The sequence below is a fragment of the Rhinolophus hipposideros genome, assembly GCF_964194185.1.
Source record: "Rhinolophus hipposideros genome assembly, chromosome: 5".
In the NCBI taxonomy this organism is placed as follows: Eukaryota; Metazoa; Chordata; class Mammalia; order Chiroptera; family Rhinolophidae; genus Rhinolophus; species Rhinolophus hipposideros.
Genome location: NC_138051.1, coordinates 10,593,595 through 10,614,889, shown reverse-complemented (window position 1 = coordinate 10,614,889; position 21,295 = coordinate 10,593,595). Strand labels below are relative to the sequence as shown.

Below are 21,295 nucleotides of genomic sequence, written 5' to 3'. Positions count from 1 at the left end.
AATATAGTAATAGATGTTTGATAGTAAAGTGATTTAAGTGTCTTTTAAATCCTTTTATAGAACTCAACCCTTTTTATGTATAGGTTTATGTATAGATTATTATAGCAGGCCATTTAGGGATTTTACTCCTTATGGCTGTGTAAAACAGTAGTTGTAGGATAAAATGAGTTTCTTCTGTAAATATTTTTCTTATGCTGTTCTCAGTAGCATGGAGGGCATGATTCATGAATGTTTTACTTAAGATAAAAGCTTGTTTAAAGTGAGTTCTGGAAATATATATAATTTTTAGAAATTGACTATTTTGCATAGCTTTGGATGTACTCTGACATATGTATTTGTGTATATTTCCTGGGAGCCTTTAATATTTGCTTTAACACCTTTATATTAAGTCTGTTTTTGGATGAAATCATTTTTTTATCTTTGTGTGAGATTTGTATTAAAACTTGTTTTCTAGCATTGTATTTAACTACTAACCATGGGCAATATAATTATGAATACATATATTAGGGAATTATTTATTAGAATATTTATTTAGTATTTTTTATTCCTCCTAATTGAAAGAGAGGATTTATGATCATTTGCCATGTTATATGTATACAAAACTAGTTCATTAGAACACCACTAAAGCAGTTAAAAGGAAACCCTCCTGGAATCAGGTGGTTACTGTAGCTGAGCCCTGCATTGAATTCTAACTTCCTTAGAAGGTAATGAAAAAAGAAAAATTGTTTGGATTATACAATGCCATCTACAAAAAGGATTTATTCAAGATGTTTTATTGACACGATGTGAGAAGAAATTTACTGTATTAATTTGTGTCAGTTATTTATTGCTGTGTAACAAATTATTCCCCCAAATTTAACGGCTTAAAATAACAAACATGAATCTCACAGTTTCTGTAGTTTAGGAATTCAAGAGTTGTTTAACTGGGTTGTTCTGGCTTAGGATTTTTCATGAGGTTACAATCGAGATTTCATCTGGGGTTGCAGTCATCTGGAGACTTGACTGGGCATGGAGAATCTGCTTTCAACATGGCGTGTTCAGAAGGGGGGAGGGGCGATGGGAGGCACACAGAAATCTCTGGTCCACAGCAATTCTAAAATCCAGCAGAACCAAGATTGGAAGTCCTATGATTAAGACTCAAAGCCTGGGAATAACTCTTCATGGTTCTTGGCTTTGTCCTGGATGCTTGATCGTTTTTCATAACTGGTAGTACCTGTGGAGTTTTCTCTGCTTGCTTCCTTTCAGTAAAAATTTGAGAATCCAAAGGCCTCATTTCATTTCATCCTGTCTGCCCCTGTCAGTTGTAGCTGGCTGTGTTTCTTCCCATATAATTCTCACAAGTCCTGTGAATCTAATTGGCGTTCATTCCATTAGACACTAGCCATGCCCACAAATCTTATAGAGATAACTCCTTTTCTAGCTTGGGCTTCTGCGAGATGTCTGGAGATAGTTCTTTAATCTTCTTAGAAGGCCTCTTATTTGAGAGGATCTGTGAGAGACATCCTTAAAATATTTAGAAGGCCTTTAACTGAATAGTACTTTGAGGCACCATCTTTGATTTTCTGAGGTCTTAAAGCGTTTACAGTTACACCCTCAGCTTCATCTGGACAGTATTTTTCTGGCAGTCCTCTAGATTAGCTCTTTGCCTGGAAAATTTCTTAATTTCACATTGTTTCCCAGCTGGAGCAGCAACATGTTTCATGTTTAGTAGATCTTTATTTAGTTTATTTCCTTTTGCAATTTACATTAACAGCAAGTAGCACAGGTGACACCTTAAAACATTTTGTCTAGTAATCCCCTTAGCTAGATCACCTCATTCATAAGGTACATTTCCTCCTTTCCTGCAATGTTGCTAAACTTTCTGGCACTACATAAAGGATTCTCTTTCCTATGATTTCTAATATTTTCTTTAATCTCTCACCCATAGCCTCCTTAATGACCATTAATCTTCCTAGAAATTGTTCCTACAGACAATTCCTTTGATTCTTTTTAACATTTCATTAAAACTGCACAAAAATCCTTACAGCTCGTGTCCCCAATCTAGTTCTAAAGCTCCTTTCACAGTGTCGGTTTTTGGTATGGCAATTCCCTATTTCTAGGTACCAAATTCTGTATTATTTATCTATTGATGCATTAACAAATTATCCCCAAAATAATGGCTTAAAATGACAAACATGTAGTATTTCACAGTTTCCGTGGACCAGGAATTCAAGAGTGGCTTAGCTGAGTGGTTTGGTTTAGGATGTTTCATGAAGTTGCAGTGGGAGTGTTGGCTAGGGCTGGAGTTATCTGAAGGCTTGAGTCAGCTTGCAGGATCGCTTTACTATAAATGGGAGGCCTTGGTTTCGTGCCACATTGGCCTCTCCACAGGGTTGCTTCTTACAGCCTTACAATACAGCATCTCGATTCCTCCAGAGGGAGTAATACGAGAGAGAACAAGGATGAGGCCAAAATGACTTTTATAATAACCTGCACTCTGAAGTAAACATACCTTCACTTGCATTATGTTCTTTTCTTAGAAGCAAGTCCCACACTTAAGGGAGAGGAATTCTGATTCACCTTCTGCAAGGAGGTGCATCAAAGAATTTACGTACATATCTTATAAAAACCACAGGGTTCTCACAGAAGTTTTCATAAAGACAAAGAGGTATCTTCAATCAAAATTTTATGGAAGTGCAGAAATAGAGCTTTGTTTAAATACCTGAATATTTGAAGCATTTGATTTCATCCATTAGAGTTTTGTTTTTAGCATTCTTTCACCCCCCACATGTGTTCTAGTAACAATATTTTGGTGAATATTTTAACAATTTTTATTTTATGCCTGTGCACAAACAAATGTATATGTACGTATATATACATACGTACATACAAATAATCTATATGTTGTTTTGCACCCTGCATTATCATTCTTTAACTCCTCCAAGTAGAAAGAGAACAAGACACAAAGGGCAGAAAGAACGTAGTTTTTAGAGATGAATTCTAGAACCACTAACATAAAATTACATTTTATACTCTTCTGGCCTCTTTTCATTTAACTTGTAAAATTGAACCTGAGTCAAGTATGTGTTTATTAGTAAAAGTTATCATCTCTTAATTTTCTCACTGGCACTGTTTTATTTTTCTGTCTCTTCCCATGCTGATTTTTTGGCTAAACTTCTGAAAAACTATCTTTTTTGAGAGTGAATGAACGTTGAGATTGACAGAAACAATTCTTACTGTACTCATCAATAAAATAGTTGTGGTTGGATAAACTTAAACCTATTGACCAGATGTATTATATTTAAATAAATTTAGATGAACAATTAACAAGCAATGAAAGTGAAGATGAGATTTTCCGAAGAAAAAGGAAAAAAAACAAAGGAAATGTTTTAGAATCCCCCGAGGTGAGTCATTCAGTGATCACAATAGTGTGATCATGTAAAGGCTTTTTATTTGTCCTTATGTCTTTTTTTTTTAACCTTTTACTTTATCTATTTATCTACTTTTAGGATCAGAAAAATAGTGAAGTTGATTCACCGCTTCATGCTGTAAAAAAGCGCAGGGGTCCTCCAAAGAAAGTAAGTGCATACACAGATAATGTATAGTAATTCAAATTCTTTTGGAATAAATATTGTAAGAAAAATATGTGTGGGGTGAATGAATTTGACCTTACAGATATAGAGTTAATAGAAAAGTAGATAGTAAATCCTTTTAATTAAAAAGGCAGTCAGTCCATATTTGTATACGCATATAAAACAATAAAAATTACTTCAACTTAGTACCTTAACTAGAATGTCTGATTGACTTACCCGATGTAAATTAAAATCTTGATAATGCTAATGATTAATCCACTTTAAAATTATTTCTATTAATTGAAATTATTTTGATAAACTTCCTTTGATTCTTTTGACTGGTTTTATATTATTCTGTAAAAGATATCGTAATAGGCCTCCTACTCCAAATTTGTTATTGTTATGTTGGTTTCTTGGTTAGACAGGATTCCTATATGCTTGGACTGATTTTGATACCTATATTTACAGACTTAATTATATTTTGTGAAGCCCTTCAGGATTTTCTAAAGGAAACAGTTAAATTAAAAATATAAGTTTTCATCAAATACATTTGATGTAATACTAAATTGAATGACTGCTATACTAGTATTACTTCTATTACCTAATTTAGTATATTAGTACTTATTATTACCTAACTTTTCAATTATTAATTATTATGTATTTGTAACATGTCTAAGTTGTGAGAGCATTTTATTTTTTTAACAAGAAAATACTTTTAAAAAAATGAAAATAGAAGCAACAACCTTTGAGCAATACATTAAGATACAATAATCCAATTATATTTTCTTATGCAATAATTTTATTAAATTATAATAGTTAGAATTATCATCTAGTGATGAGAGTGAGAATTTTCACAAACAACATCCACAATTAGAAGACTTCAGAGGTCATAACAGGAATTCCAAAAGAGGCATCAAAATCCGAAAGAGACAGAGTCACCTAAAGGTAAACTTTTTTCAGTTTTTATTTCTATATATATTGTGTATATCCTATATACTCATTTAATTAGTGAAGAACATTAGATTTTACATAGAAGTAGATTTCTCTCTATAATTTCTTTATAGAAAAAAAATCCCAAAATTAAAAAATATTTTTACCCTAATTTTGCTTTTTTTACTGGAATTATAATCTCAAGATGTGGTATTTTTCTTTCTTTTTGTGTTTTGAAACTATCTGGCAATGTTGTGTTATTTTGAATAAAGATACTTTGGTGTATTGAGAATTTAAGATTCAAAGTGAAGAATATATAGAGACAGAAATCTGAGTTTTAGAATATTTGCTTTTACAATCATTGTATTATTTTTCTTATCTCTATCCAATATTCAAATCCCTGTAAAAAAAATTCTCAGTACCTTTTTCTGATCAGTCCTTTTGTGCTGCAGTATTTTTCTGGCAAAAATTAAAATAGCTGGAAGACTCAGGTGATTTTATGCTTATTAAAAAAAAAAGAAAGAAAGAATAAGAAACATTCCACAAGCTGACCACAAGCTAACAAGCTGACTTGTACTTTATTTTACTTATAAGAATTATGAGAAGAAACTTAAATAGGCATAGCATTTTTATCACTTCTTGTAGTTTTCTATTTTTATTTTTTGTCTTAAAAGTATTGGCAAGAAATCTATTTTCCGGAACTATTTCCAATTATTTAAGTAAATGATTTTCTTAACGGTTATCTTCTTGTTTTCTAATTTGTCTTAGCTTGTAGCTAGGAAGTTTTTACACGATGAAGCAGAACTTTCCCAAGAAGATGCTGACTTTGTTTCATCAGATGAAAATGATGAGTCAGAAAATGAAAAAGATTCCTCATTACTTGACTTCTTAAATGATGAGACTCAACTTTCACAGGCCATAGATGGTAAATGATATAATGATGCTTCTTTTTCCTTAATTTTCCTTAATTTTATTTTTTTTTAGTTTTTAGTTTTTCTTAATTTTCCTTAATTTTAGTTTTTAAAATTAAACCATAGATGGTAAATGATATAATGATGCTTCTTTTTCCTTAATTTTCCTTAATTTTAGTTTTTTTTAATGTGGTTATGTTTAAATATTTTAGTCACTTTTCAAAGAACCTTGACTTTAAAGGGAATTAAATTTGGTATATGTGAAATATTTGGTCATTTTCATTCAAATTCTGGTATATTTTCTCTATTTTAGACTTGGTTGTTTATAGGTTTCTGCTAATTTGATTATATCTCCCAAGAACAACCAGGCTGACTCAGTACCAAATGTCCATTTAACAAGTATTTAGTTCCTACTATGTGCCTAGTACTATGTAAAGTTCTTGAGAAACCTATACCAGTGAGCAAAATGGACAAAAACCCGTGCCCTTATGAAAGCTTACATTTGAATGGAAGGAGACAAACAATACATATGATAACTACATTATTTAGTATATTATAAGATGAAAAATGTATAGGAAAATGAAAAAATTGAGTAAGATGAGGATTTGTAGTGTCGGGGGTAGGAGGATTAAAAACGGACAAGTTGCAGTTTTATAGAAGGTATTTAAGGGCACTCCTTATTGAGAAGATGACACTGGTCAAACTGCAGAAGGAGATGAGAAGTTTAGCACTGTTCATTGTTAAATCCAGCTGGGACACAAAGCTAAATTTATTAAATTTGCCGAGTAACGGAGTAAACAGTGGTAAACAGTGTCTCCAAACAGTGCTTGAGCAGATCTTACACATCTTTGAGAGAAGATGACTCAGATCAGCTGAAATAGAAATAGGAAAGATTCTAGTGAGCTCTTCAGTGTTCTGATCTTTACAGGTCTTGCCACTTACTCTGCTCTTGCAGTTCCTGATATTATTTAAGACAGCAAAGTTTCCCAAGGTTCATGACTTTAAAGAACAAAGGTCTAAAAACACACAGTTTTCAGTGCTGTCATTGATGCTGATATGATTTGCAGAATAAGGTGTCTTAGTATTATGCCTGCAATGCTTGTTAACAAGTGGCTTTTGCAGGTTTGGTGGGAGACTGTTGATGCAGACGACAGGCGATGTAAAGGCCCTGAGGTGGGAGTGTGCCTGGCACGTTCCCGGAACAGCATTGTGGCTGGAATGGAATGAGGGAGAGAGGGAGTGGTAGAAAGTGAGACCAGAGAAGTAATGAGCAGCCAGCTCATGACCTGACCCACTTGGTCTCATTCTAGCTTCTGTGTGGGGAATAGACCACAGGGGAGCAAAGATGGAAGAAGACACCACATAGGAAGCTATTGCTTCATCTAATCAAGGAATCTAATCTAAGGTCATCTAATCAAGGAATTATCATGATTTCTACCAAGGTGGTAGCAGTGAGAGGGTGACCAATATTGGATTGTTGGTATGTACAGCTGACAGGATTTCTGATGAATTAGAGAGAAAGAGGAGTCAGTGGGCGTAAGCAATAGAAAGGCTGCAGGTGGAACAGTTGGGATGGAGAGTAAGGAGATCTGAAACTCCATTTTAGGCATAATATGTTTGAAGGATGTAGGTTTTCAAAGGTGTTTTTTTTTTTAACCTCAAAATTCACGTTTTTTTCATGTTTCATTTCTTATGTACTCTTTGTTATAGCTTTAAAAAATGATAGGCATGTAAATGTCACATGAGTTATGCTTAGTGAAAAAGGCCAGATTCAGAAGTTTGCGTACTGTATGCTTTGATTTACACGACATTCTGGAAAAGTAAAGCTATAGGGACAGCAAATAGGTTAGTGGTTGCCAGAACTATGCATTTGTCAAGAACTGTGCCCTAGAGAGGACAGATTTTACTGTATGTACTTCATACCTAATTCTGCATCCTTTTAAACACTGAATGGCAAGTAAGGGTCTCACTAACCTTGTAGGGATTTAGCCTGAGTAGCAATTGGATAGTTGGGTCAGGAGGCTATCTAATAGTTGAAGCTAGCTATGGAATGAAGATAAAGGAAATGTTATTCAAAGAAAAGTTTATACATCTTGTACTAGCACTAGTCATTCAATTAGCAATGTTATCTCTGAAAATAACGCATGTTAATTAACTACCCCAAAAGGTAAGGGGAAATGGGAGACAAAAATAAAGTTACTTTTCTGATTATAACCTTAAAGATAAAGAAAAACCTGTGTGTTTTCTAGTTTTTACTTGACTGAAGGTTATGAAACATACATACGATTGGGCTGTGGCTTTTGATGTTTTTAAGCATGTTTTCTTTTTTTGCCTGGATTTCTTGTGTTGTGTCAAATACTTTCTATAAATCAGGTACAATCCTAAGGTCTTTTTATACATTTACTTTTCATGAATAGGCACTGTCCTGATCCTTATTTTTGGAGGAGAGAGGTAGCTGAGGTAGAGAGCTTAAATAAATTGTCCATGATCATCTAACTAGATGGTCTGATTTCAAAGGCAAAAACTCCTAACTTTGCATTTTTAAATAATTGTTTTTAGACATGTTTCGATATGTACTAAATATCTTTTGTATAAAATAATTCCCCAAGGTTGGAATCGTGTGAATTTGGAATAAGTCAAAGTTAAACACTTTGCTAGCTTTCATTTAAACAATTTTGCTATTTGAAATTCTTATTATCTTTACACAGATTCCGAGATGAGAGCTATTTACATGAAATCTGTGCGCAGTCCATCGATGAGCAATCGGTATAAAATGATCCATAAGAAACGAAGCAACATAAACGTTTTCTCACAGGTATGAATTCTAGCGATGAGGTGGAGAATTTCCTGATGATGAGGTCAAAATATGTTCCTGTTAATGAAACCTCCATTTTGTTTCTGAAACTGGACTATCGGAGCTAATGGGGATAATTTCTGCCCTGAGTCAGAAAGGTAGATTAAATGAATTCTCAAAATCCCTGTTAGCCCTAATTTGATCAAATTATCCTTCCTTTAATTTGAGCTAATTGGAATGTACTATTACATTATTTTCCAATTAGAATGATTAAAGGAAATGAATAAAACTTCATCGTCTACTAGTTAAATTTTTAATTCTTATGTTGTCATATTTCTCTTGAAAATTTTTTTCATAAAATTAGTTGCATTCTAAAAATTATAGATTATTTATTTGTGGATAATAGTTTTATATTAGTCTAAATTTATTAATTGTCATGTTTGGCTTGATAATATGTTCATTCATATGTGAATGTCATATCATATTCATATGATAACATACAGATATATCTGTATTTCCATTGTGTTTATTATGTTCACTCATCACATTGTGTATAAATTACTGTTTATTTTTCTGGCTACCTACACTAGACTGTTAATTTCTGGAGGTTAAGTCATTGTTTTTTGTCCCCTAAGTCCCCACTTTCTTCCATAAAGAATATACTCAGTATATCTTAGGTGAGCAAGTGACTGAATTAATAAAGTGAAGTAAATATTCATAAAGATCTCACATACTTAAAAGAATATGTTAAATACTTGCTGATTTTATAAAAAAAATGTGTAATATTCTTATCTGTATTTTTACTGTAGATTCCTGAGCAAGATGAAACCTACTTAGAAGACAGTTTTTGTGTAGGTGAAGGGGAGTCGACTGAAAGCCAATCAAGTGAAGAAGTGTGTGTTGATTTTGATTTAATAAGTGAAGATTGCTTTGCAAATGGGAGTGAAAAATATAAAACCCGACGTGCAGTAAAGCTGAAAGAAATGGAGATGAGACGAAATGGTGCACGTGCAAAAAAGAAATTATCCAGAATTATTTTACCAGATGATTCAAGTGAGGAGGAAGACAATGTAAATGATAAAGGAGAACCCAGCAATGTGGGCAACCCACGCCTCCATAAAAAGAGCCAACAACAGGACCATTTTTTGAATTCAGTGCCTTCTGAGTCTTCCATGCCGGCCGAGAACCATTCTGATCCAATTTTTGTTAATCAGTTGCCAAAGCAGAAACAACACACACCACTTCATTTAAACGATACAGATTCTGATGTCTCAGACTGCAGGCCTCAGAGCCGGACTAAAACTGGATCTAGCTCATCATTGTTCACTGCTGTTGATTCACAGAAAGACTGTGGCAAATTCCTAATTCATTTGAAGGTATGGGTCAAAGTAGAGGAAAACACCTTCATGTGTTTACCAAAAGGTGTTTTTTGGTTTTGCTTTCTTTTGTGTTTTATATGAGAACCAGGTCAGAAAAATGAGCTAGTGGTGAAAATTCTTCAAACAAGAGAACAGCACACTACATTATGTGGATAATTCATATATGGATACTTAGGTTTTAATTTTTTAAATATGTTAATAGCTTTCTTAATAAGGAAACTTGCTAATTTTATAAAAAAGACTATAGGAAAATGGGCTTCCTGCAGGTAAAATGAACAGAAGTTACATGTTCAGAACTAGTGCCTCCCAGATTAACTTTTCTTTCCCCCACTGAGGCTTTAGGTATGTAACTCTCTTCTCTTGATTGCGGAAGGCGTTTAGGGCACCACCTGATTTCCTTCCTTAGAGTTCTTTCCTTCCAAAATGGCTAAGTAGTCCAGTTTCCAGCTTCTCCCTATTTGGCTGTTGCTGAAATAATCCCTAAAGCCATTTTCAGTTTTTTTTTTTTTTTTTTTTTTTTATTGGGGAATATTGAGGAACAGTGTGTTTTTCCAGGACCCATCAGCTCCAAGTCAAGTCGTTGTTTTCACTCTAATTGTGGAGGGCGCAGCTGCTGGCCCATGTGGGAATCGAACCGGCGACCTTGGTGTTATGAGCCCTGCGCTCTAACTGACCCAGCCAGCCGCCCCCCATTTTCAGTTTTTAAAAGTTTATTGTTACAGTAGTTTTCCTAAAATGTGGGTTAAAGTCATAGTACTAGGAATCCCTTAACTGTAAATATTTATTTACTTCCTTTTATTGTCACTTGGGAGTGAGACCTAGAACCTAGATTTCTATTTCTCTTTATTCCGGGTTTCTCAGTTCCTTATGACCTAGCAACCTGCTCCAGTGTCTACACGATGGCTCTCAAATTGGTGGTTCCAGTTTCAAATTGTCCCCAGGCTTTTTTTTTTTTGCACCAAGTTATTTCTTGAAGGTATAATTAGGTTAAAGTTGACTAGAGTAAGTCTTATAGATTGGAGATCAAAAAAGTACTTAATTTCTCTGAGCCTCAGTCTCCTCAGCTGATAGTAATCCCAAGGTCAAGGTAGGTGATATATGCACAATACTTTGAAACCCAGTAAGCACTATCTACATTTGTACTTTGGCATGTTCTAACTAAAAAATAGATACAGGCTAGTAAAATTTGAGGACTGTGAAAAAAGATACATAGATTTTAACAGAAATGTGTTTTGAATTTTCTTCTGTTACCTAACACTACAATTCCACATAATATGATTCTTTTCACCTGAGATTAGGAGGGGAAAGAATTTGCTAAGACAGAAAACAGATTAAATATCCTGTCACAAACCGTTAGATAGTTAAAATGTTGACATGTACTTTGTCATGTATATTGCTAACAGTATTCCTTGTCTGTCATTTACCTTTTTGTTTTGTTTGTAGTGGTTTTTTTGCCTTAGAAAGGTAGCTATTTTATACAGTCCTAGTTTTTTTTTTTTTAGTTTCTACTTCAGTATCATGTTTAGAAAGCCATTTTCTACTCCAAGATAACTACCTGTTTCCAGTATTTTCTTGTTTTTTCTTTAATTGGCCATTTATTCATTACATTTATTTATTTATTTATTTTAAAGATTTTATTGCGGAAGGGGAACAGGACTTTACTGGGGAACAGTGTGTAATTCCAGGACTTTTTTCCAAGTCAAGTTGTTGTCCTTTCAATCTTAATTGTGGAGGGTGCCGTTCAGCTTCAAGTTGTTGTCCTTTCAGTCTTAGTTGTGGAGGGCGCAGCTCAGCTCCAGGTCCAGTTGCCGTTTTCTAGTTGCAGGGCGCACAGCCCACCATCCCTTGCGGGAGTCGAACTGGCAACCTTGTGGTTAGAGGATGCATTCCAACCAACTGAGCCATTAGGAAGCTCAGTGGCAGCTCAGCTTAAGGTGCCTGTTCAATCTTAGTTGCAGGGGGCGGAGGCCACCATCCCTTGAGGGGGTGGGGGGACTCAAGGAGTTGAACTGGCAACCTTGTGGTTGAGAGCCCACTGGCCCATGTGGGAATCTAACCGGCAGCCTTCGGAGTTAGGAGCATGGAGCTCTAACTGCCTGAGCCACCGGGCCAGCCTCTCTTTTTGAACTTGAATATATTTTAAAGATTATTTCTGAGTGATTATGACTTCTGTCTTTAGCTTAGGATGTATCAAGTTGGCAAGAGTATTGTTTCCTTATAATAACAACAAAAAGCCAGATAATCTCCAAAATCATAAGTTTATTTGATTTTTATGAAGCTGTGGTTGCAGGGCAGCCATTTAGTCTGATATCTAAGGAAGGACAAGTATCTCCAATGAAAGACTTGTTTATTTGGGACAGTCACAGGGCACTGTAAAATATAGTAAGAAGAACTCAGCTAAAACTTTAATGAATTACAAAAGGCAGTAGACTAGCACAGGAGTTTAGAACCCCTGGGAGTTGCAGACAGAAGGGAAATTTGCTACCTCTCATGGACTCATTTCCACAGACGACTCATGTATTAACAGGAAAGACAGAATCAGAGCAAGCTCCTTCCTGGTGCAGGCCTCAGGACGTGAGCAGCAGTTACTGTGGAAAAGGCACCAAAACCCATCTGGTTCCTTCTCCCCTATGTCCCCTATAGAATAAAAAGCTTGAACCACTAGGGATAAAGGAGCAAACCCTATGGCCCTTAGGACCTACTAGGTGAAGGCCCTTTGCAGATGGAGGAAGGGAACCAGACAAAAGGCTCTACACCTGAGAAAGGCAGGAAAACATTTTGGACCTAGAACATTCGAGATCTCAGACCATGGAGAGGGAGGGCAGGATGGGCGAGAAGGCCCCACCTCTGAGACCCAGAAACACAAGTCCTGCCAAAGACAGGCCGAACCAGGATACTAGAACTGCTCCTATTGCTACCGCCCAGCAGGCTAGCCAGCACTGAGTAGCAAAAGCCATCTACTGCTGAGAGAGGAACAGTAATGTGGGAAGAGAACCTTTCTGAAGCTCAGGCTCTAAAGCTGAGAGAATAGTTAGAAAACTCTTCTGGCCATGCAGTGCTCCACCCTAAACACACAGCCCCCACCCTAAACACAAAGAAACACGACCAAGTTTAAAGCCTCTGGTTGTACCAAGAGTAGTCACGGCAATAGGAAAACCCAAACCCTTAAACTTTTGATTGGATTTTCTCCGCCCCACACAGTAAAGCCCTAGCAAAAGGCATACCTTTGTCTAGGCATAAATGCCACTTACCTCAGTTACTACTGCCCTACACAAGATGTTTGGCATTCACCCAAAAGTCACCAGGCACATGTAAGGGAGAAAAAAACACAATTTCAAGAGCCAGGCTCAGATATGACACAGATGTTGGGCCTATCAGAATCAGACAGGGAATTTAAAATAACCATGATTAATATGTTAAAGGCTCTAGTGGAAAAGTAAAACAAACATGCATGGACAGATAGGGAATAGCATCTGAAAAATGGAAAATACAAAGAACAAAGGGGAAGTGCTGGAAATGGAAAACATGGTAAGAGATGGTTAGTGCGTTCAGTGGGCCCATCAGTAGACTCAACACAGCCGTGAACAGGACCAATGAACTTAAAGCAAGGTCGATAGAAAATTACCCAATTGGAAACACAAAGAGTGAGAAAACAAATGGAGCATCTGAGAGCTGTGGGACTGTACCAGTAGTCTAAGATACATACAGTTGGAATTAAGAAGAGAGAACAGGGTAGAAGATACATTTGAACAGGCAGTGGTTAAGGAGTTCCCAATATTAATGAACATTGGTATGCAAGTACCTGATTCTTTGTTTTCACTTTTTTGGGTATATACCTAGGAGTGGAATTACTGGGTCATATGGTAATTCTGTGTTTCCCACAGTGGCTGCCCCATTTTACATTCCCACCAGCAATGTACGTTCCAGTTTTTTCACATTTTCATCGACACTTATTTTTCTTTTTTAAAAAAATTATAGCCATCCTACTAGGTGTGAAGTGGTGGCTTGGTCCTTCATCTACATTGTCTCTTTGGTGATGTTGAAGGAAGAAAACATGAGTAAAAGTAAAGTATCAGTAAGGAAAGTCAACCTCAGGTGTGTGGCACCGACTTGTATTTAACCTGATGGTGATGGATGTTTTCCGCTTTTTCAGGTTGGTAGCGCTCTGAAGGATTCCGGCTCCTCGCGAGCAGATGGCCCCACTTCCAGGCCAAGTCTGGCTGGCACGCATACTCTGCCTAGACTCCCACGGGAGGGCCAGAGAGCTTGTATTCTTGTAGATAGTCGTGAAGTCACTTCTGGTTCAGAAGTGATTTCTTTCCTAAGAGCCACTCATGGCTTTCAAGTAGAAGTTTGTCCTCTTAACGGTTGTGATTACATAGTGAGTAACCGCATGGTGGTGGAAAGGCGTTCTCAGTCTGAGATGTTCAATAGTAGTATTCATAAGAACAAGTTCACTGACCAGATCCAGTACCTGCAGAGCATGTTTGAAAGAATATGTGTGATTGTGGAAAAGGACAGAGAAAAAACAGGTTTGTATTTTTAAATGATTTTGTTTATACGGTTGTAAAGGAACTTGGCTATTATTTAATTCATTCTTCTATTGTCAGGATGTGTGAAGCTCTTATGACACCTGACTCTTGAATGTCATTTCATGTTTGCAAAATGCCATAATGTTTTTCATTAGTCATTGTGTTTAAGTGCAGCCTATGAGAATAGAAGAGGGATAAAGTGAAGGCAAGTTAACTCATTATAAGTCTTTCTTAGGAGCCCCAGGGCCTTAAATAAGGCAGTGGTGTGGAAAAAGGAGGGTGCAGGAGGTTTAGGAAGCAGGATTGGCAGGACCTGGCCGGAGATGTCTGGGAGTCCTCAAGTTGATCAGTTTCTTGGTTATTGGGCAGTTAGGTGGTGATGCTGTTTATTAAAATTATAAATATAAGAGAAGCAGCAGATTTGAGGGACAAGGGGTGTTCAGTTGTGAATTCATTGGGTTCACAATGGGTCACTGAAATGGGTGCCTACGATGCATCTAGAAATGCAGAATTGGAGCTTCATTTGGGGAATTGCTGTGGGTCATATTTAACTCCATGTGTGGGGAGCCCAAGAATAGTGAAAAGATCATGGGAGATGGAGTCAGAAGACGCACTGAGCCATAGAGACAAGTGTCTCTACGGCCATGTGATGTTGCATGGTCAAGTCAGTCCCTCTAAGGAGTGAATATACTTGTCCTACTCATCTCGTGATGTTAAGAGGATTAAGTGAAATCATGCAGGTGAAAACCACTAGCGGAGAATTCAGGCATAGCAGTTATTATGTAAAAGGAAATAATGTAGTTTATGTAAAACACTGGTTTGGTAATTGAACAGTGTACCTTTTTATCCCCATACAGTCACTGGTGAACCCTGGTGAGCACTTTATCTTTCAATAATCCAGTTTTTCTGTTTTTTAATTTGACAAATGAGGGCTTTAGATTAGGTAATCTCTTGGGTCCCCTTAGTGCTAAAATTCTATAATTTCCTCGTTACCAACGTATCTTTCATAAAGGAAATAGATTTGGAATGAAGAGGAAAGTAACACGACAAAAATTATGGAAAAGTATCTTTGGGGGGGGGGGGGAGCATATGAAGGAAATCCCAAAAAGGATATGGATAGAATATGGAAAGAAAATGAGTGGGAAAGGTAGGAAAATAAATTAATAGGAAAGAATTAAAGATGATATTAAAATGGGCGTGCAGGGTATTGAGTTACTCTTGGAATAAATACACAACATAATTTCCTATCAGTAAACCAGTACTTAATGAATTCCTCATCAGTGCTAGTATTATGACAAACTTTATTAGATGAGGAATGTAATGTTGGCCTTTAGCAATGAATTATCTGGGAATATAAGCCCTTCCCACCTGCTCACCTTCCTATGTTGATTGCAATTCAAGACCCTCATTCAACTCTCCCTGTTTTACCTCCGATATCTGAGAATGACTGTGTCTTTAGCCGAGGGGTTTCTCATTAGCATAATGTGATACTAGTTTCCTTAATGATGTAGATTTTGGGATTGTAATAATATGTAGTGTTAATGGTTCTAGTTATGTAAGTTACTAAGGTTTGCATTTTCCTCAATGTGAAATATTTAGGAGACACATCTAAGATGTTTAAGAGAACCAAGAGCTATGACCACCTGCTGACTTCCTTAGTTGCTGCTGGAATTCGAATTCTTTTCAGTTCCTGCCAAGAACAAACTGCGGATTTGCTTAAGGAACTGTCTTTAGTGGAACAAAGGAAGAATGTTGGTATTCGCGTCCCCACAGCGGTGGACAGGAAAGGCGCTGAGGCACTTCAGTTCTACCTGAGCATTCCCAGTGTGAGCTACGTGACTGCACTGAACCTGTGGCATTGCTCTCCATCTGTGAAGAAGATGGCCAACAGGTATGTCTGTTTTCATAGTTTTAAATGGTTACTTTTAAATGATTCTTAGAAGCATTTCATAGAAATGTTACTGTTTTGCAACATAAGGAGGTATAGTGTCTTTATGGCATTGCCTTCGAGGACCGTAGAGCCCGATGGGGAACCACGGAGCTCTTACGTTGGGTCTTGCATTCTAACACTTCTGGGTGTTTAGTTCTGTAACTAGGAAAATGTTCAGGTTGAACATTTGCTAATTTTTGATTACTAATTGCTTGAAAAGGCAGGTTTTAGAAAATGGGTTAAACTAAAGGCCCATGTAAGATGTTGAAATTATTGTTATATATGATTTTAAATATAGGGAATAAGCTTTTGTTTAAACTAATGCTAACGACATTAACTGGATGTAAAATGCCTAGAAAGATACGATTTTCTTACAAGCCTTTTTGTTTCGTGTTCTTTAAGCAAGTTTTATCAGAAAGTTCTAGTGTAATGTTTTTGTCTAATTTATTTTTCAGCTCCCCTCAAGAAATCTCCATGTATGCACAAGTAACTCATCAAAAGGCTGAGGAGATCTATAGGTACATTCACTACGTATTTGACATGCATATGTTACCAAACAGTCCTAACCAAGGTAGAGAGAAAGCTGATGCGTGATCGGACTGCTCAAAGTGCACTTATCGAAGGACTCTCACAATACTAAGTGCATTTCAGTAATCGTTACTGTGCTTTGTGATTGTCAGTCTAAAATATCTAAATAAGAGAATATTTCCATAGTATTTTATATTGTGTATATTTTTATTTATATAGATTATGTATTAAAAAAATCTGTTCAGTAATCATTTTGATTAACTAGACTATGAAAAGTTTTTGATTGAATAATAAAAGATTATTGAAGATGCTATTATGAGAGTAAAAGCTGAAGTTAGAGATGTATTATGGAATTTTCCAAAGATTTTAGTACTATCATTACCATTTGTTCGCATAATAGGTTGATGCTGACTGCTGCCAACTTAATGATTAGAAACAATTTTTCCTATATGTAAACTATAATATCTAGAATAGTAAAAATGTCCTGAATCTACACACATCCTGGATAAGGTGTGGGTGGTAGGTGTATTGAGATAAATGCCTCAGTAACTAGGCAAGTATAACTGAGTATGTTTATTTTAGTACCAAAGGTAACCCAATCAAGCGCTCAAATCCTATTAATATAAACTCCAACCTACTACTTCTTTGTTCTTGTTGAAATAATCATATTCAATGAAGTGATATATTGGCTTGGACTTAGAAAATTTCTTTTCAGTACAGGTGAGCTATTGAATGTGGACTTTCGTCGTGACTAATTATTGTGTCTGTGTTATTACTGTTTTAAGATGGCTCCATGTTTATCTGTAACAGCTGAGGCCCTCCCTCTAGTCAGGCTGGTGCTAACGCAGCCTTTCATTGTGGACATCCCCCCACTTACACTCCTGGATTCTCTGGCTGCCTTATTTTTTTCTTCTGTTAACATTGTTGGGTAATTGAACCAACCTCACAGCGGAGCACTTTTATTTTAATTGCATTTCTTTCCTTTCTCATCAGATGATAAAAGTGAGGACCGGAAACAAGTGACTTACAGAAGTCAAGAACCAGGACCTAGATATAGTTTTTATTTTATTATTCTATGTGGGGACAGAGTCCCGGAGAGCAGTTTCCAGGCTCTCGGCCTCACTTGGAAAGGTGCTGGCTCGGGTAGTAGATGGCCGTCAGCTGTGACTAGTTGGCCGTCAGCTGTAACCAGTTAGCCATTAGCCACTGATACAATTGCTGTGGCTATGCTAAGGGGCTGGTTAGTTGGCAGAGAAGCGGACAATGGATCATGTGGCTCCTGCTTTCTGCGTCTCGACCAGCCACCAGCGAGACTGGTAGGAACCCCCTGTCCATGGCTCTGTTGGTGTTCCGTTGGTTCATATCCATAGTGGTATGACTCCCCCATCTATGGCTCCGTGGGTGTTCCTTTTTGGCCTCACCATGTCCTGCGTTCTTGTGCGGGGAGCGGGACCAGAGTCCCTGTATGACACTCTAATTGTTAACTTAGCACCTTTGGGAGAGTATGAACTCTCAATTCTGGAAGCAACTGATCTCATATTTCTGTTGTTCAATAATTGGCAAAGCCAGAGAGAAAAGTTCTACAACTTATTGGTTGATATGCAGTTATCAATATGGCATTACCTCTCAGGTTCAAATTCAGCCTTCAGTATCTTGCTCTGCTATAATGGACTGGACTTTTTGAGCATTTCTTCCTATAGTGAGCATGATTTAAGCTTTGTCAGGAGGAGGAAACGGGCTTCTTTCTGGTTCGTGTCCTTTTTGCTCTCTAGCCCGATGCAGTATCAGCAGTGTGTGTGGGTGGGGACCTGGGGTGGGGGTGTGTGTTCTGTCCCCCCCAGCTGTATCCCAGAAGCATGCAGATCCTCAGCAACTCACACTGACCTGGGCCGTGACCACCTTGTAGCACCTCCCATGCAGACAGCTGTGTGCTCAGATTCTGTGTCCACCCATCAGGCAAAATATTCATAAATTAAGATGCTGTGAGGGATATAACTGGAGTTCATTTATTTACGCTTGCTGTGTAGAGCTCTGTCCATATTTAAGCAGCAGTAGCTTTCACTGGTAGCACTCAACTATCAACCTTTCCATTCTTACCATTCCATCTTACTGTTTTTCTTTGAGCCCTTGAAGTATTTCCCACTTTTACGTCTCTCTGGAGGTTACCTCAAACCTTACTAGCTTTTATTTTATGGCCCGACGGGGAGAAATGGGCCTATCCAGGAACTAGGCAGGTGGGACACACAGAATAGACTAGGAAGGATGCTGAAGCAGTTCTGATGGGACACAAGGAATATGGGGGGAGGAGGGGTCACACTTTTGGTTTGTGTCAAGTCACACTATTTCAAATTTATCTTTTTGTTTCCCATTAAGGAATTTAACTACCTTTTAGTTCCTAAAACACTGTTAACATCGAGCAGCATGATATTATACTAAATATTGGCAACGTAAATTCTACACCCCTATTTTTTTGAGTTACTCTAAAATAACCCTTTCATTTGTTCCATCTCACATTTGTCAGAAGTCTTCATGGCAGAAAGCAGCATGGTAGAGGAGTTTAAAGGAGAATGATCTCAGTCTAACTGCACTATTCTTTTTAAACCTGGTGTTTCTATAAATCCTATAGTTACATAAATGATTATTATTGACTAAATTCTTAAGACACAGAAAAAGTTCTGGAATTTTTTGAGGAAACAATCTGAACCAGTAAGAAAATGCGTATTTGTTTTGTTTCTATGATCCAGTAATTAAAAAAACCTAAAACCCCCAAAACAAGTAAAACACACATATTATAAAAGCAAACTAACTTTATTTGGATGACCCAACTGGAGAGGAAGGGTAGGGGAATATGTACTGTAACCAGAAGGGACTATATATGTCAAGTTTTAAAACACAATGGCAGAATAAGCTAAAAGAAGTTTTTTTGTTATTTTTTAAAAGAGCTATCTGAAAGAAAACAATGTTTACTACAACATATTGACTTGACTCCTTACTATGGTAGGCCTATGACATGTTGGTCTAATCCAGTCTTTTTAATATTGAGACCAAAGTTAAGCTATGTCTGCATATGGAAAGAAGGCTTAAGAATGCAACAAAATCTGTTCTTTGATTCTACCTAATAAAATACTGAAAAGCAATAAATTAAAATTTACACTGGTTTCCTAGATATAACCATCAGAAGTTTTAAGAAAACCAATACAGAGAAAAGGCATACCAAATAGTTTCAACATGTAATTTAAACATTATATGAACTCTGGCTTGTCCTCCAAGTGGTGGAAAATGTTAGTTTTCATGAATGCAGTAGCTACCAGTACAATCTGTCTTATTCTCCCTCTCCTCTTCCCTTAAGGATAGAAACATTTTCTTGAAAGCTTTTGAAAAATCCGGTTTGGAATATAATTTTCTTAAATAGACTTAGATGTTTATGAGACTTATTTAAATATAGTTTAACCTAGCAAAAACAGAAATTTAGAAACATCTATACAAGCAAAACAATTTGCCTTGTATTTTTAATAAACTGTAGCGATGAGGAATATTCTATAGAAAGATCTGTAACTTTGAATACAAATACATAAAACCTTTGAAAAGTAATCTACAATTGCATGTGAAATTACATTATAAAGAAAACATGTATTTCAAAATGAAGATACAATTGCACGGTCTGCTGCTTGATGAAAATTCTGGAAATATTTTCTCATTTTTACTATGCAGAATCAGAGTTTGAAAAATAATAATCTTTTTCTTCTTCATCTAAAGACTCCATAGCATTAGTGAAAAGTTTTCCAATATTAGTGTTTTCTCCTAATTCTGTAAAGAAGTTTAATAAAAAAGATTAATACATTTCTAAAAGTAATTTCAAGTCCAATGAAATTGAAAATAACTTTAAGAAACCAAATGGCAGATATGCCAATCTGAGAGCAATTAATTTTAGTACCATGTTAATAAACAGACTACCCTATCATAGAACTGAGCTACAAAAAAGATAAGTGTGTTACCTTTGTTAAATGGGGTTTTTCTTCTTGATGGTGAACTTGAAAAATCACTTTCAACCTACAAGACAGTTCATATTAATGGCTAAACGGTACCTCCTGTGAAGCCTGCCTCAAACCTAGACAAAATTAAGCATGCTTTATCCCCAGAGTACTTATACCAACACCTGATCACATAATTATGTGTGAAATGTCTCTTTGAAGTTGAATTTATCTAGGGCAAGAACCATGACTTATCCCATGTTTCCCACCGCTGGCATCATAACTGTAAGAAAACGTGGCAAACTAATGAACAGCAGTTAAAGGACAGTGTATGGGCCAAACCTACTAAGTATTTATTCCACTCCATTACACCAGCAAAATTTAAATTCTCTGTATTTTAAAATCTTGGCTAAAATGGTAATTTATATTGCAAGCTTTAAGTGTCTAATGTAGGCTTACATTACTTTCTAAACTATTGGCCATTGCTGATTATCTTTAAAAAATGAAAAGCAATAGACTGGAAAATAAGACAGAGAATACCCACTAAGCCAAGGATGTATTTCTGAGACTTCTGAGATACAAACTTGTGTTCATAGCTTGTGATGTAAACATATTTTTTCCTGTGATAAGTCAAAACCCTATTACATCTTTTAGCCCTCAAAATCATTTGGTAAGACACCAATATCATGACCCCCATGTCAGACCAACATGAATAACATGAGATCAGGAAGCCTAAGGAGTTTGCTTTGTCATAAAGCCTGTGTGGGAG

The 21,295-nt window shown here is 36.4% G+C and overlaps 2 protein-coding genes across 4 annotated transcripts in view; one reads left to right on the top strand and one right to left on the bottom strand.

Annotated features, from left to right (window-relative positions):
* The window catches only part of FANCM (FA complementation group M), a 50,360-nt gene extending 33,052 nt beyond the window's left edge, over nucleotides 1-17,308 (top strand). The window contains exons 15-23 of the mRNA XM_081047724.1: nucleotides 3,295-3,383; nucleotides 3,489-3,557; nucleotides 4,368-4,496; nucleotides 5,250-5,406; nucleotides 8,101-8,207; nucleotides 8,996-9,562; nucleotides 13,719-14,097; nucleotides 15,697-15,988; nucleotides 16,483-17,308. Of these exons, the coding sequence (XP_080903850.1) occupies nucleotides 3,295-3,383; nucleotides 3,489-3,557; nucleotides 4,368-4,496; nucleotides 5,250-5,406; nucleotides 8,101-8,207; nucleotides 8,996-9,562; nucleotides 13,719-14,097; nucleotides 15,697-15,988; nucleotides 16,483-16,621 (1,928 nt within the window). The 3' untranslated portion in view covers nucleotides 16,622-17,308. The remainder of the gene's footprint in view (nucleotides 1-3,294; nucleotides 3,384-3,488; nucleotides 3,558-4,367; nucleotides 4,497-5,249; nucleotides 5,407-8,100; nucleotides 8,208-8,995; nucleotides 9,563-13,718; nucleotides 14,098-15,696; nucleotides 15,989-16,482) is intronic.
* A 1,682-nt stretch (nucleotides 17,309-18,990) lies between these two features.
* MIS18BP1 (MIS18 binding protein 1) overlaps nucleotides 18,991-21,295 on the bottom strand; it is a gene marked incomplete at its 5' end in the record, with an annotated part of 45,267 nt that continues 42,962 nt past the window's right edge. For all 3 annotated transcript variants that reach the window (XM_081047726.1, XM_081047727.1, XM_081047725.1), the window contains 2 exons: nucleotides 18,991-20,362; nucleotides 20,551-20,605. In XM_081047726.1, the coding sequence (XP_080903852.1) occupies nucleotides 20,259-20,362; nucleotides 20,551-20,605 (159 nt within the window). In that variant the 3' untranslated portion in view covers nucleotides 18,991-20,258. The remainder of the gene's footprint in view (nucleotides 20,363-20,550; nucleotides 20,606-21,295) is intronic.